A 15,502-nucleotide genomic window follows, 5' to 3' on the forward strand; every position below is an offset into this window, starting at 1 on the left:
ATGTAGTAAATCTGATGTGTTTGATATATTGGAAAACCGACGCTAGAGTAGTGAGTAGGTGCATAGTCCCCTGTACACCGCGTACCAACTGCTAGCTGTCATGCTATTAGCTGCTACCCTCCTAGTCCCCCCCCCCCCCATTTTTCTCTCCAATTGTACTTTGCCAGGGGCAGCACGGTGGCGCATTGGTTAGCGTGGTCGCCTCACAGTAAGAACGTCCTGGGTTCGAGCCCCGGGTTAGTCCAACCTTGGGGGGGTTGTCCTGGTTGTCCTGTGTGGAGTTTGCATGTTCTCCCCGTGTCTGCGTGGGTTTCCGGTGGTATGAGTGTGTGTGTGTCGGCCCTGTGATGGCCTGGTGGCCTGTCTAGGGTGTCTCCCTGCTTGCCATCCAATGACTGCTGGAATAGGCTCCAGCATCCCCGCGACCCTGAGAGCAGGATAAGCGGTTCAGATGCTGCGATGCCAAATAAAATAAGCACATGTAATGACTTCATAACATTAGAATCAATTTACTTCAAAGGCAAAATTTTATTGACAATTTCCATTACACGTTAGTCACAACTGAACTTCCAAAGGCAGGGTCGAGACTTTAAAAGCAAGCAGAGAAACGGCCAGGGCTTTTAGCAACCACTCATTAAGGCACTTTTCTCCAAACGGTTACTATGCAGACCTACAGTACATTCACATACAGTACAAATCAGGACGTACCACTTGAATGAATTATATAAGACACTAAAACAAGAGCATACAAAAGTCCCACACTAATGCATGCAGTCAAAAAAGAGGTATTAAAATCAAACTCCTGGTGGTGGACATTGGACGGCAACTTACAATATGTTGGACTTAAAAGAATCATATGATCAAATGGGTCTCTACTCGAGTAAACTAGCCCTGGGGGAAAAAAAATGAAAATGCATGATTTGGCTTTAAAGCAACATCCATATCTTCAGCCAAAGCTATTTGATCAACCGCAGCCTGCTGAAACGTTCAAAATTGATAGCCAGCTGCTAAGCTGGCACAGCTCTATGCTAAATTAGAAGAGATTGTGGTGTCCCATGATTTAGTTTCAGCATTTGCAATGGATTGATTGTGCTGCTGCTCCTCACATGATCATTACTAGATAAATAAAACCACGCATTCTGATTTCATCCAACTTACACAATAACTCAGGCAAAATGAACTGTGACTGTCACATGAAGTTGCAGCAGGCAAACTTGGTGTAAATATCAAATAAAAACAGGTAGTTTAAGTTGAGACAAAAATGAACGGCAGAAAAAAAGTGGTTGAACTCCAGTTGAACACACACACACACACACACACACACACACACACACACACACACACACACACACACACACACACACACACACACTTCCAAAGAGTAAAGGTGAGATTTGGCTGGAACCAGTTTGCCACATCACAGCTGCTTAGTGATTGGTGATCTCCCATTTTATAACAGGTTAAAAAGTTGGTGTAGTGGTATAAATCCTCTTCATTCAGAAGGCACTTGGTCACTCTGATTACATGTGCTCTGGATGGTTCTGCAAACAGCTTATGAACTCTTTGACTGGGTGGCCCTCATAGCAGATTTGGTACACTGCATTGAACAGTGGGAACCTGGGAGAGGAGAAGCCATTGTTCAGAATTTGAAAAAAAAGGAGACTTTAATATTTGTATTCTTTTTTGATTAATATCCCTGGAAAATCAGCATCATGTCTGCATTTAGTTCTATGGGCCATGTCCAATGCCTGTGAATTTACTTACTTGTCAATCAGGTTTTTGTGCTTCAGAATGAGAAAAACTTCAGCCGCTGTTGCTGGTCCTTGCAGCTTTTGTCCATTCAGCATTTCCTTCTCCAGCTCCTCAATGGACTGTGCAGTGAGGACATACGGGGGAGAAACAATAAGTTTGTTGCTTTCAATTTAAAAACTAAACACATCCTCGGCTTTGATGAAGCTGAGATACATTCTGACTGCTGGATCCTGAAACCTATAAGTTTTGGTTAAGGTCAGCTACACATAAAAATAAAAAAAATCTTAACTCTCACCTTTCCAGTCTTTGCAAAAGCTTCGGCGACTTTGCGGTTGCGGCCACCGTAGCATGTTGTGATCAGGTCAGCCACACCGCAGCTCTCCAGGAAGGTTGCTGAGGAGACAGGCCCAGCCGTGCAGAAAATGCGAGCAAACGCAATCATCTCCATTAAGCCCAGCCTGATCACGGCTGCTTTAGTGTTGTCCCCAAAGCCCAGGCCGTCACAAAAACCTGCCCCAACTGCCACAATATTCTACATAGTAGAAGAGCGAATAAATCACAGCTCATGAATAGGTAGAGAATATGAAAAACAAAAACAAAACAACAAAAAAACATATACTGTCCCATCAGAGCTGCTTACCTTCAGGGCACCACAGATTTCAACTACATCATACTCCTCAACTACAGTAACCCGGAAATTATTGGTCTGCATGAGTTCCTTCAGGAGAGCCCCGTGATTTTTATTCTTGCATCCTGGAAAGTGAAAGAGGAAGCTGTTAACGCTCTGCTCCTTCTACAAAACAAAGACCTACAATATTCAATTAGAAATCATGATTGTAATGTCTAAACTAATCCTTATTATAACTGGATTTTTAATAGAATACTCTTATGCTGCTAGTGCTGATCCAATCGAGCAAAGTGTTAAACCGAGTCGCATCAACAGCACATTCCCTGGTTTTACAATACATTTTGATGACTAATCCCATAAAGCGTGCTTTCATGTGCCAAACTTCTTGACAGAAGGAATGGAAATGTTACACTAAACCAGCTCACCATCATGTACAAAACAACAACAAGGAGCTTCAACTTTCACCCACATACTGACGGTGCATAATAAAGCCTTGAGGAACAAGGGAAATGGATGACTTAACAGTTAAAATCAGATACAACACCCTGACCTCAAACCTCGACAAAAATGCACACTTTACTCTATTTACACAACAATCTCCTTGGCTGTGATTTAGTAACTGGTGTGTAGAAAAACAAAAGGTCACAAGACACTGACTGACCGATAGTGGTCTCACAAAATTTCTCGTCTGCAACCTCGTTGGCAATATTGGCCCCCATTAACACACTCATGGTGATACCCAGCTTCTCCTGGATCACATCAGAGATGAGTTTAAGTCCGTCAGGGCCCTCGTCTACACCCTGGAGCAAAGGACGAAACAGATACATAATATTTTCACCAGCACATGTAAGATTTGGGGGCATTTGAGGAAAAAGAGTAACTTCCAGGCTGACAGAAAGGGTTAAGACTTTTTAAACCTGGCTCAAGACAAATCAGCAGCACATGGGTTGTAATAAGGTCAGACAAACAAGCAACACAATGGAGACATGAGGTCAATGATTGACAAAGCATGATGGTGACACAGTCACAATGAGAAAGGTCATTAAGCTGACCTTGATTAAGGATATCCCCAGTGCATCACTCTTTATCTTGTCCTTCATTGTATCACACACTCTTCCAATGAACTGGTGGGGGATCACAAAAACCAGAATGTCTGCATCACTGGAAGCCTCCACCATGTCTGGGACAGCCATCTGTGTGTGGGTGTGGAGAAGATAGTCAGGGGTTGAACGCAACTGACAAAAGTTGTAAAGGTTGTGCAACAACACCACTGCTGTAAAACAGCATGCAGTAAAAAGACTAATATTAGTTCAGTTTCAACATACTCAAAGAAGACAAATTGATAGAGATCAAAGAAAGTTGAATCTTGAAACTTTCTTTGAAAGTTGAATCAGTTCATCTGGACACAACGTTTATTGAGAGAGAGAAGCATTTCCTCTAAATTTATTTCTGATTTTTCCCTTTTTCTTCCAATTTAGTGGCCAATCGATCCCTATTTTAGTTCCAACACCCACACTCGTACTGCATGCATTCGCCAACTGCATCTCTCTGGCCAGCAGTCTCGAAGGAGACGCCTCACCACTTCCATGACAAGGCGAATCCAGGCCGAACCACTGCTTTTTCCGACACACTCAGAGACGCATTCATGTGACGAACACAAGCCGACTTCGCCCCCCCTCCTGAAGACAGTGTTGCCAATTATTGCTGCTTCATTGAGTCCGGCCATAGTCGGATCTGACGAGACCGGGACGTGAACCCCGGTCCCCAGTGGGCAACTTCAGAGAGAGAAGCATTTCATCACTCATCTAAGTGACCTCTTCAGTCTCAACTGACAGCAGGTATCCCAACCCTTATAAACAATACAGTGGCATAACGACTGAAAATCAACGATCAGTTTCCTATGCATATTGCTGTGACCATTAACTAGAGTTAAAATGGCCATGTGTACTATTCACAGAGGATTTGGGAATGGTTGCAATCACAGCATTGTAAGATGGCGACAGGTGTACTCTCAGGCACCCCCCCCCCCCACTTCAGGGGTGGTCATTCCCTCTTCACATAGATGGCATCTTTGACTCCCCCTCCCCCCAAATAGTACACATTTCCATTGACACTCTAGTTAATGCTCACAGCAATTTGCATATGAAGCCGATCGTTATGCCACTGTATTGTTTATAAGGGTGGGGATACCGGCAGTCAGTTGAGACTGAAGAGGTCACTTAAATGCGTGATGATACGTTTCTCTCTCAATAAATGTGTCCAGATGAACTGATTCAACTTTCTTTTCTTACCTGGATTATTGAGCATGCATGAAGACGTTATGACAAAGAGGGCTGCTTTAGGCAGTGAACACAGATATAAGAGTAATGCATAGTCTGTACAAAGCACCAACAGCAGTCTGTACAAACCTCCAGCACAAAGTCCTGGAGGTTTTTAAATCTACGAATATGCATCTGGAGCTTAACATATGGCAAAGCAGCAGGCAGCTGACCCGATTCACCGGAGTAGGCTAAATGCAATACTTGAAATATAAGAGTTTCTCACCACGTTGGATGGCAGCTTATGCCCAGGAAGGTACTTCACATTTTCATGATCAGTGTTGATTATTTCTGTCAGTTTACGCCCATTCACAGTCTCCTCAAACACCCACATCTTTACAGTGCTGTCAAACTTTGAATTCTCAGCAGCATTGGCACCCACTATCTTGGCAATGGCAGAGCCCCTGCATTGTGAAACAAGTCACATGTTGTACCAAAATATGAGGATATGATGCATTACAAATTCAATTCACATTACACTGAATGACTGTTTCAAGTCTTAGACTGGTTTGAATGGAGCAATCAAATGATTATTGTTAGCAGTGAGTTGCAGGTAATAAGTGTATTGATCAACACAAATAAGATTTAAATTGACTAAATCCAGAACCTGCACTTGTTACATCTCTGTGGTTAACAAACAGCTCTTTAAATCACATAGCCTTCTTCATACTGAGTTAATCATTTTAACTCCTGTGTAAACATTTCACATTCACACTGATCACTGTCGTAAATACTATAATTGATTACAACCACCTGTTGTTTGCACAACATGTAAAGGCCGTAACAGACTTCCAACAAACTTCAAGTCCTTTTTTCGTATATGTGCTCCTAGAATACTAGTAATCACTAGTAACCAGCATCACTTGTCTTGAAGCCCATAAGGTCAGAAATTTTAAGTAATGGGAGGTCTATCATCAACAACTGCAAGCCTTTTTGGACATTCAGCTTTGGCTGTAAGCAGCAAAAAAAACAAAACAAAAAACGAGTTCCCCTTAAAGTAGCCTTGTGACCTGCAGACCAATGCTGCCCACATTCCTGATTTCGGACGAGATAGACGTGATCTCTGGAATGTGGACATAGAACCATGTGTAGATCTGAATTGATCTACACATAAACTCAAGATCAGAAGGTGTGTATCTAAATCTGAGGATCTGAAAAAGTCCGCATAAATTCGAGCTCTACGGAGGTCTAAATAAATTTGAGATCTGAAGAAGTCTACCTCAACTTAAGATCCGAGGAGGTTTCCATAAACTCGAGATGGCAGGAGGCCTAAATAAACTCGAGATCTGAGGAGGCCTACCTAAACTCAAGATCCGAGGAGGTTTGCATAAACCCGACATCCTAAGAGGTGTGCATAAACTTGAATCACAAGCATCACAAACAGCCTCATGGCGAAGCAGAGCTCTGTACATTTGGTCCTACACCGTGGAATAGTCTCCCACAGAAACTGAGGACAGCCACTTCTACAGCAACTTTTAACTATTTACTCAAAACACCTTTTTAATCGCCTTTCACACTGGGTTACACCTTCTACTTATTTATTAGCTCTTAATCTGGCGTTGTTCAGTTAAGGATTCTATCTGTTTCGATTTTCAATTTTGTGTCGAATCATGTCGTTTTACATCCACACGCTATCGTAAGGTTTACATTCTTTACTCTTTATTTATTAGGTTCATTTTCTTCTTTTAATCTATGCACTTTCATTTCATGTATAGCTCATCGCATTGTAAAACAAGTTTGATAGACTGGATTGAGTGAATCAACAGTTAAACAACGCTGGTCACTGGCCGTCATCTACCAAGTACATTGATGCGGGGCACAATTTAGTGTTACTCATCCATACGCTGCATGTTGCTTTGCGGCTGTTTGGAGAGGCAGAGGGAGAAGAAGAAAGGGGCAGGGACGCAAAAACAGACCCAACCGAGTTACGGTGATTCGACATTTTAGACGACAAGTCAACGAGCCAGGCGCACACTTTTGACCAAAACCTCGCTAGCATAGCGCACCGCTGACAAGACCTTATGTAGCTTAGCATGCCAACCCCTAACTCCCATTGAAAACGGGGCTTATTAACGTTAGCCTTTCCGCTAAACAGTGGTACTTTCGGCTAGCGATGGATGAATTGGCTTGGCAAGCTCGACCGGCTGAGCCAGCTTTAGAGGCCAGTCTCGTTCAAGGTAACGTATGTTACATTATTAAATAACAACCCACTCACCAGTTTCCAGAGCCAATAATGCAGACTTTTTTGGGCGCTGCCATGGTGAGGAGGTATTAAAATCAGACACACACACACACACGTTGTGAGATCTCACCACTACGGTACACCGCCTACGATGATACTACCCTGAAAGAAACTACCCGCACTGTGGTGGGGCGGAGCGGGCCTGTTATCTGATTGGCCCGTCTGAGGGGAGACCCGGAACCGCCCCCTGGTTCTGCCCGAGCCCTGGTTGCCGTTCCCTGGGTTGACTGCGGAGGTCAGTGGGCTGGAAGTAACTCGGACAAGTTTCCATGTGAACTCTTGAGTATTCATTGCCTTTTCTGCTGGTGACAATAACAATAATAAATAAATGTTTTTTATTTCTATCACCATCATCATCATCAGTTCCGTAACCTATGGAGGTCGAAGGAGCATAGCTAATGCCTCACCAGGTTGAGTCATCGTTGTGTTTCAGTAGGGGAAGTACCTGGTAGTCCCCATCTCCTCTCCAGGTATAGATTGCCATTGGTTCACAGAGGAACTCATCCGCCCTTTGACAGGTTTTGTTTTTAATCCTGCTGGGTGTCCACACACCCTCCTCACAACAACCCAAGGGTTGAGGTGGGAGTGCCGGTTGCAGTTTAACGTCGTACCCAGGACGTAAATGCTATTTCTATAGCACCCTTCAAACATGAAATGCAGCTCAAAATGCTTTACATTAGAAAGGAGAAGGCACATAAAAACAATGACAGCAGAAAAAACAATACAAGGTGAGTTTAAAAGTGCTTTAGAATCAACAACAGAGTTAAAATTACAGTTAAGATGTGTGTGTGTGTGTGTGTGTGTGTGTGTGTGTGTGTGTGTATATATATATATATATATATATATATATATATATATATATATATATATATATATATATACACTCATCAGCTGCAAATGTCACATTAGCAGCTGATGAATGCGTGACGCATGAAACAAGCTTGTACTGCGATGTATTGAACGTTTTTTACTACATCTATATTGATATACGTAGTGTAACGTTCGTGGATAAGAAGACACGCTGGCCGCTGGCTGGCGGGTCTGACCCTTTAGTCTAGCGGTTAGCGATGTCTCCTGCGGTGCGGGAGATACAGGTTCGCTTTCCCGGCCGCGGCAGTTCCTGTGGTTGCGTTGTCCCCCGAATTCGCTGCAGTATATACTATCCATTATCTTAACCGCTTTCCTGCTCTCAGGTTTGCGGGGATGCTGGAGCCTATGCCAACAGTGACTGGGCGGCAGGCAGGCAGGGAGACACCCTGGACAGGCCACCAGGCCATCACAGCCCCCCCACCCCACCCCACACCACACCACACCACACCACACACACACATTCATTCCAAGGGACAATTTTTAGTTCGGCCAATTCACCTGACTTACATGTCTTTGGACTGTGGGAGGAAACCGGAGCCCCTGGAGGAAACCCACGCAGACACGGGGAGAACATGCAAACTCCACACAGAGGACGACCCAGGATGACCCACTAAGGTTGGACTACCCCGGGGCTCGAACCCAGGACCTTCTTGCCGTGAGGCAACTGCGCCAACCACTGTGCCACCGTGCCGCCACTGGATTTTATTTATATATATATACACACAGTGAGTCAAGTAAATTCTTATGATTGCTTATGGCGTGAAACAGGCTTGTACTGTCTCATAAATAATTTACTTGACTCACTGGGTTATTTTGCTCCTTATTTGTTGAGCACTTTCCCTACCGTTGAGTGTTTCTTTTAATAAAGTTATATATATATACACTCACCGGCCACTTTATTAGGCACACCTGTCCAACTGCTCGTTAACGCAAATTTCTAATCAGCCAATCACATGGCAGCAACTCAATGCATTTAGGCATGTAGACATGGTCAAGACGATCTGCTGCAGTTCAAACCGAGCATCAGAATGGGGAAGAAAGGTGATTTAAGTGACTTTGAACGTGGCATGGTTGTTGGTGCCAGACGGGCTGGTCTGAGTATTTCAGAAACTGCTGATCTACTGGGATTTTCACGCACAACCATCTCTAGGGTTTACAGAGAATGGTCCAAAAAAGAGAAAATATCCAGTGAGCGGCAGTTCTGTGGGCGAAAATGCCTTGTTGATGCCAGAGGTCAGAGGAGAATGGCCAGACTGGTTCGAGCTGATAGAAAGGCAACAGTAACTCAAATAACCACTCATTACAACCGAGGTATGCAGAAGAGCATCTCTGAACGCACAACACGTCGAACCTTGAGGAAGATGGGCTACAGCAGCAGAAGACCACACCGGGTGCCACTCCTGTCAGCTAAGAACAGGAAACTGAGGCTACAATTCGCACAGGCTCACCAAAATTGGACAATAGAAGATTGGAAAAACGTTGCCTGGTCCGATGAGTCTCGATTTCTGCTGCGACATTCGGATGGTAGGGTCAGAATTTGGCGTCAACAACATGAAAGCATGGATCCATCCTGCCTTGTATCAACGGTTCAGGCTGCTGGTGGTGGTGGTGTAATGGTGTGGGGGATATTTTCTTGGCACACTTTGGGCCCCTTAGTACCAATTGAGCATCGTGTCAACGCCACAGCCTACCTGAGTATTGTTGCTGACCATGTCCATCCCTTTATGACCACAGTGTTCCCATCTTCTGATGGCTCCTTCCAGCAGGATAACGCGCCATGTCATAAAGCTCGAATCCTCTCAGACTGGTTTCTTGAACATGACAATGAGTTCACTGTACTCAAATGGCCTCCACAGTCACCAGATCTCAATCCAATAGAGCACCTTTGGGATGTGGTGGACCAGGAGATTCGCATCATGGCTGTGCAGCCGACAAATCTGCAGCAACTGCGTGATGCTATCATGTCAATATGGACCAAACTCTCTGAGGAATGTTTCCAGTACCTTGTTGAATCTATGCCACGAAGGATTAAGGCAGTTCTGAAGGCAAAAGGGGGTCCAACCCGGTACTAGCAAGGTGTACCTAATAAAGTGGCCAGTGAGTGTATATATATATATATATATATATATATATATATATATATATATATATATATATATAAACCCAGCCACTGAGGATGTACAAGCCAGTGCATCCTTAGTGCCGGTCCCAAGCCCGGACAAATGGGGAGGGTTGCGTCAGGAAGGGTATGCGGCGTAAAATCTTTGCCAAATCAAATATGCGGATCATAAATAAGACTTACATACCGGATCGGTCGAGGCCCGGGTTACCAACGACCGCCACCGGTACTGTTAACCAGCAGGGTGTCGGTGGGAACTATGCTACTGTTGGGCGAAGGAGAGGGGGAAAGCATGTCCAGAGGCAGCTAGAGAGGAGGAAGGGTAGGCATGTGGAGGGGAGAGTTGGAACTTTGAATGTTGGCACTATGACTGGTAAAGGGAGAGAGCTGGCTGACATGATGGAAAGAAGAAAGGTAGGCATACTGTGTATGCAAGAGACCAGGTGGAAGGGGAGTAAGGCCAGGAGTATTGGAGGTGGGTTCAAACTCTTCTACCATGGTGTGAATGGGAGGAGAAATGGGGTAGGGGTAATTCTGAAGGAAGAGTATGTCAAGAGCATGCTGGAGGTGAAGAGAGTGTCAGACAGAGTGATGAGTATGAAGCTGGAAATTGAAGGTTTATTGCTGAATGTTATCAGCGCATATGCCCCGCAAGTTGGGTGTGAGATGGAGGAAAAAGAAGAATTCTGGAGTGAGTTGGACGACGTGGTGGAGAGGGTACCGAAGGAGGAGAGAGTGGTGATTGGAGCGGACTTCAATGGACATGTTGGTGAAGGGAACAGAGGTGATGAGGAGGTGATGGGAAGGTATGGAGTCAAGAAGAGAAATGTGGAAGGGACAGATGGGGGTCGATTTTGCGAAAAGGATGGAAATGGCTGTGGTGAATACATATTTCAAGAAGAGGGAGGAACACAGGGTGACATACAAGAGTGGAGGAAAGTGCACACAGGTGGACTATATCTTATGTAGAAGGCGCGATCTAAAAGGGATTGGAGACTGCAAGGTGGTGACAGGGGAGAACGTAGCTAGGCAGCATCGGATGGTGGTCTGTAGGATGACTTTGGAGACCAAGAAGAGGAAGCGAGTGAAGACACAGCCGAAGATCAAATGGTGGAAGTTGAAGAAGGAAGACTGTTGTGTGGAGTTCAGGCAGGAGTTAAGACAGGCACTGGGTGGTAGTGAAGAGTTGCCAGATGGCTGGACAACCACTGCAGAAATAGTGAGGGAGAGACAGCTAGGAAGGTACTTGGTGTGTCATCAGGACAGAGGAAAGAAGACAAGGAGACTTGGTGGTGGAATGAGGAAGTACAGCAAATTATACAGAGGAAAAGGTTGGCAAAGAAGAAGTGGGATAGTAAGAGAGATGAAGAATGTAGACAGGAGTACAAGGGGATGCAGCGTAAAGCAAAGAGAGAGGTGGCAAAGGCAAAGGAAAAGGCGTATGGTGAGTTGTATGACAGGTTAGACACTAAGGAAGGAGAAAAGGACTTGTACCGATTGGCTAGACAGAGGGACCAAGCTGCAAAGGATGTGCAGCAAGTTAGGGCGATCAAAGATAGAGATGGAAATGTGCTGACAAGCGAGGAGAGTGTGCTAAGAAGGTGGAAGGAGTACTTTGAGGGGCTGATGAATGAACAAAATGAGAGAGAGAGAAGGTTGGATGATGTAGGGATAGTGAATCAGGAAGTTCAGTGGATTAACAAGGGGGAAGTTAGGGCAGCTATGAAGAGGATGAAGACTGGAAAGGCAGTTGGTCCTGATGACATACCTGTGGAGGCATGGAGATGTTTAGGAGAGATGGCAGTGGAGTTTTTAACTAGATTGTTTAACACAATCCTGAAAAGTGAGAGGATGCCTAAGTAGTGGAGAAGAAGCATACTGGTACCGATTTTCAAGAACAAGGGCGATGTGCAGAACTGTAACAACTACAGAGGTATAAAGTTGATCAGCCACAGCACGAAGATTTGGGAAAGAGTAATAGAAGCTAGGTTAAGAGGAGAGGTGATGATCAGCGAGCAGCAGTATGGTTTCATGCCACGAAAGAGCACCACAGATGCGATGTTTGCTTTGAGAATGTTGATTGAGAAGTATAGAGAAGGCCAGAAAGAGTTGCATTGTGTCTTTGTAGATTTAGAGAAAGCTTATGACAGAGTTCCGAGAGAGGAGGTGTGGTATTGTATGAGGAAGTCAGGAGTTGCAGAGAAGTATGTAGGAATGGTGCAGGATACGTATGAGGGAAGTGTGACAGTGGTGAGGTGTGCGGTTGGAATGACAGATGGGTTCAAGGTGGAGGTCGGATTACATCAAGGATCGGCTCTGAACCCTTTCTTGTTTGCAATGGTGATGGACAGGTTGACGGACAAGATCAGGCAGGAGTCTCCATGGACGATGATGTTCGCGGATGACATTGTGATCTGTAGCGAGAGTAGGGTGCAGGTTGAGGAGAGCCTGGAGAGGTGGAGGTATGCACTGGAGAGAAGAGGAATGAAAGTCAGTAGGAGCAAGACAGAATACTTATGCGTGAATGAGAGAGAGGACAGTGGAATGGTCAGGATGCAAGGAGTGGAGGTGACAAAGGCATTTGAGTCTAAATACTTGGGGTCAACTGTCCAAAGTAACGGGGAGGGCAGTACAGAGGTGAAAAAGAGAGTGCAGGCAGGGTGGAGTGGGTGGAGAAGTGTGTCAGGAGTGATTTGCGACAGAAGGGTACCAGCAAGAGTTAAAGGGACAGTTTACAAGATGGTTGTGAGACCAGCTATGTTATATGGTTTGGAGACAGTGGCACTGACGAAAAGACAGGAGGCGGAGCTGGAGGTGGCAGAGTTGAAGATGCTAAGATTGTCACTGGGAGTAACGAAGAAGGACAGGATTAGGAACGATTATATTAGAGGGACCGCTCAGGTTGGACAGTTTGGAGACAAAGCAAGAGAGGCAAGATTGAGATGGCTTGGACATGTGTGGAGGAGAGATGCTGAGTATATTGGGAGAAGGATGCTGAATATGGAGCTGCCAGGGAAGAGGAGAAGAGGAAGGCCAAAGAGGAGGTTTATGGATGTGGTGAGGGAAGACATGCAGGTGGCTGGTGTGACAGAGGAAGACGTAGAAGACAGGAAGAAATGGAAACGGATGATCCGCTGTGGCGACCCCTAACAGGAGCAGCCGAAAGTAGTAGTAGATATATATATATATATATATATATATATATATATATATATATATATATATATATATATATATATATATATATATAATAAGATAACAAAAGTGAAACATGACAAAGACATGCATGTCATAAGAAATGACAAAAAGAAATTAGTAAAAGGGAGCACAGATCAGAAGATGGAAAGCAGTTTTAATTAGAGGCCAAATTGAAAATGATGTGAATATCTGGAAATGTTTTTGTAATTGCATCAAGTCAAACTGACTGAAAGAAAGAGTACATTTAAAAACAATCATCTTCCACCAAAGTGCGGTGCTGTATCAAATAAAATAGGAGACAAAGTTCTGTACATGAGCAAACAAGACTGACGATAACAAGAGCAAAGCAACAGTAATGAGGACAAGACTGCACATGACAAATAAAGAGCACCTCAGGTAGACTCCGATGCAAGGCAATACAGCAGGGATTTATATTCAAAAGTATAAATGGTGTGGGCACACCTTACAGGGATAGGAGGTTTGTTCCATAGGCCGTGGCACAGACAAAAACAGTTGGTTTCAGGATGTGAGAGACCTAGAGGGGAAATATGGGGAACAAAGGCATTGATGGAAAAACAAATGATTAAACCTGAAAATCGAGGAAGCAAATGCACTTTAAATATGTGCACTTGACTTGCTCTATTTCAAAAACAGCCAGCAGTATAACAGTGGCACACAAAACTTACCCTAAGTTGCATCAGCAGGTCTGGGTCCTACATTTCCTCTGCTATTCCGAAGTCATGAGTGTTCATTCATGAGCCTATGTATGAGTCAGCTAACAGTCAGCCTCATGCACAATAGATAGATAGAAAAAAAACATAAATGGTAAATAGACTGCATTTATATAGCACTTTTCTAGTCTACCGAGCACTCAAAGTGCTTCACAGTGTATGCCTCACATTCACCCATTCACACACATCCACACTCTGATGGCGGAGGCTACCATACAAGGCGCCAACCTGCTCATCAGGAGTCATTAGGGCTTCATTGTCTTGCTCAAGGACACTTTGACATGCTCTCTGGAGGAGCTGGGAATTGAACCAGCGACCTTCCAATTACTAGACAACCCGCTCTGCTCCTGAGCCATGCTGCCCAAAACACACCTCTAATAAAGGGGATGTATTTTATATTAATTAGTTGACGCAACTGTACAAGAAGAACATTTAGCCTCATGCAACGGCTCCTCTATAAGATTTCCCATTGGATACCAAAAATATTTATGTTAAAGATGTATGGTAACGTGCATATGGTGTGAAGCCAAGAAATAGTTGAAATTGCTCTGTTGCTTAATCTTGGAGCCCTAACCTTGAAAGTAATGAGTACAAATGTGTGGTAATGATACTGCACAAAAGCATGATTACAACACTAAGTGCGATATGTTGTTTTTGCTGTTGACTAAACTCATTTATAGTTCTTATGAAACAGCAATAAGGAGTCAAATAGTGCAGGCTTTCCTACAAAAGTATACCTTTTGATCCCTCCCATCTGTTTTAAACCAAATTTGAACATAGTAAGTGATGAGACAATAACCTGACATGAATACAAGTTATGTCAAAGTGCAGTTTAATGCAGTAACTGGCTTAACGTTATAGCTCATCAACATCACAAGACAGCATATACCTTCCTTTGATACCTCATGTGAAAATGAAACCATGAGTTTATTTGAGTCCTCTCCTGAAAACATGAAACTTCATCAAGGGTTTGATTGGGAATGCATAGCCGCCGTCTTAAAACAAGACTCATTACTCATACCCATCGATGGAAGAATCTCTCTTAACATAAACATTTCTCAATAAAAACAACACCAAAATTAAATAGCCTCATCATCCTTCATCGTTGCATCAGATAGATTATATTGTTTGCTCAGATGAATAAATCATCTGCAAACATATAAACTGGTTGGCATCATATTTACAGGAACACGTAGCTAGTTGTTACAACACTTACAACAATAGAGAGATGAGACTATGCAAACACGACACCATCTTTATCCACAGTCCTTGCAATATTTACATCAATTTACAGTTGATCATAAAGTACAATAAGCTTGTATACTACACAGCCATACACAACACAGTTGTCCTTTTCAGTTTCGACACCACATCCAGCATGGCTAAATGGGCATGAGTGGAAATTGATCATATACAACAGAAAACTGTGGGGGTCGTTCGAATATTTGTGAAAACAATCTCCTTGACCTCAGCAAATGAAACAAATCTGGAAAACATGCACACAGAATTTATTTATTTATTTATTTTGGATATTCCCCTCTTTTTCTCCTCTATTGTATGCGGCCCATTACTCCACTATTCCAAACTGTCCCGGTCGCTGCTCCACCCCCTCTGCCAATCCGGGGAGGGCTGCAGACTACCACA

The 15,502-nt window shown here is 43.9% G+C and overlaps 1 protein-coding gene across 1 annotated transcript; it reads right to left on the bottom strand.

The window, feature by feature from the left end:
* Positions 1-514: 514 nt before the first annotated feature.
* On the bottom strand, positions 515-7,056 carry LOC130107085 (glycerol-3-phosphate dehydrogenase [NAD(+)], cytoplasmic). Its single transcript, XM_056273490.1, has 8 exons — positions 6,914-7,056; positions 4,925-5,102; positions 3,433-3,573; positions 3,042-3,180; positions 2,393-2,505; positions 2,048-2,284; positions 1,765-1,871; positions 515-1,617 (listed from the first exon to the last, which is right to left on the bottom strand). The coding sequence occupies exons 1-8, from the start codon at positions 6,955-6,957 to the stop codon at positions 1,521-1,523; spliced, it is 1,056 nt and encodes a 351-aa protein (XP_056129465.1). The 5' UTR covers positions 6,958-7,056; the 3' UTR covers positions 515-1,520.
* Positions 7,057-15,502: the final 8,446 nt, after the last annotated feature.

Source organism: Lampris incognitus, chromosome 2 (assembly GCF_029633865.1).
Source record: "Lampris incognitus isolate fLamInc1 chromosome 2, fLamInc1.hap2, whole genome shotgun sequence".
In the NCBI taxonomy this organism is placed as follows: Eukaryota; Metazoa; Chordata; class Actinopteri; order Lampriformes; family Lampridae; genus Lampris; species Lampris incognitus.

Coding starts and splice junctions, on each gene's coding strand:
- LOC130107085 (XM_056273490.1), bottom strand. CDS start 6,957: ATGGCAGCGCCCAAAAAAGTCTGCATTATTGGCTCTGGAAACTG. Junction 3,574..4,924: donor ATAAGCTGCCATCCAACGTG/GTGAGAAACTCT, acceptor ACCCACACACAG/ATGGCTGTCCCAGACATGGT. Junction 2,285..2,392: donor AAATCTGTGGTGCCCTGAAG/GTAAGCAGCTCT, acceptor TCTACTATGTAG/AATATTGTGGCAGTTGGGGC.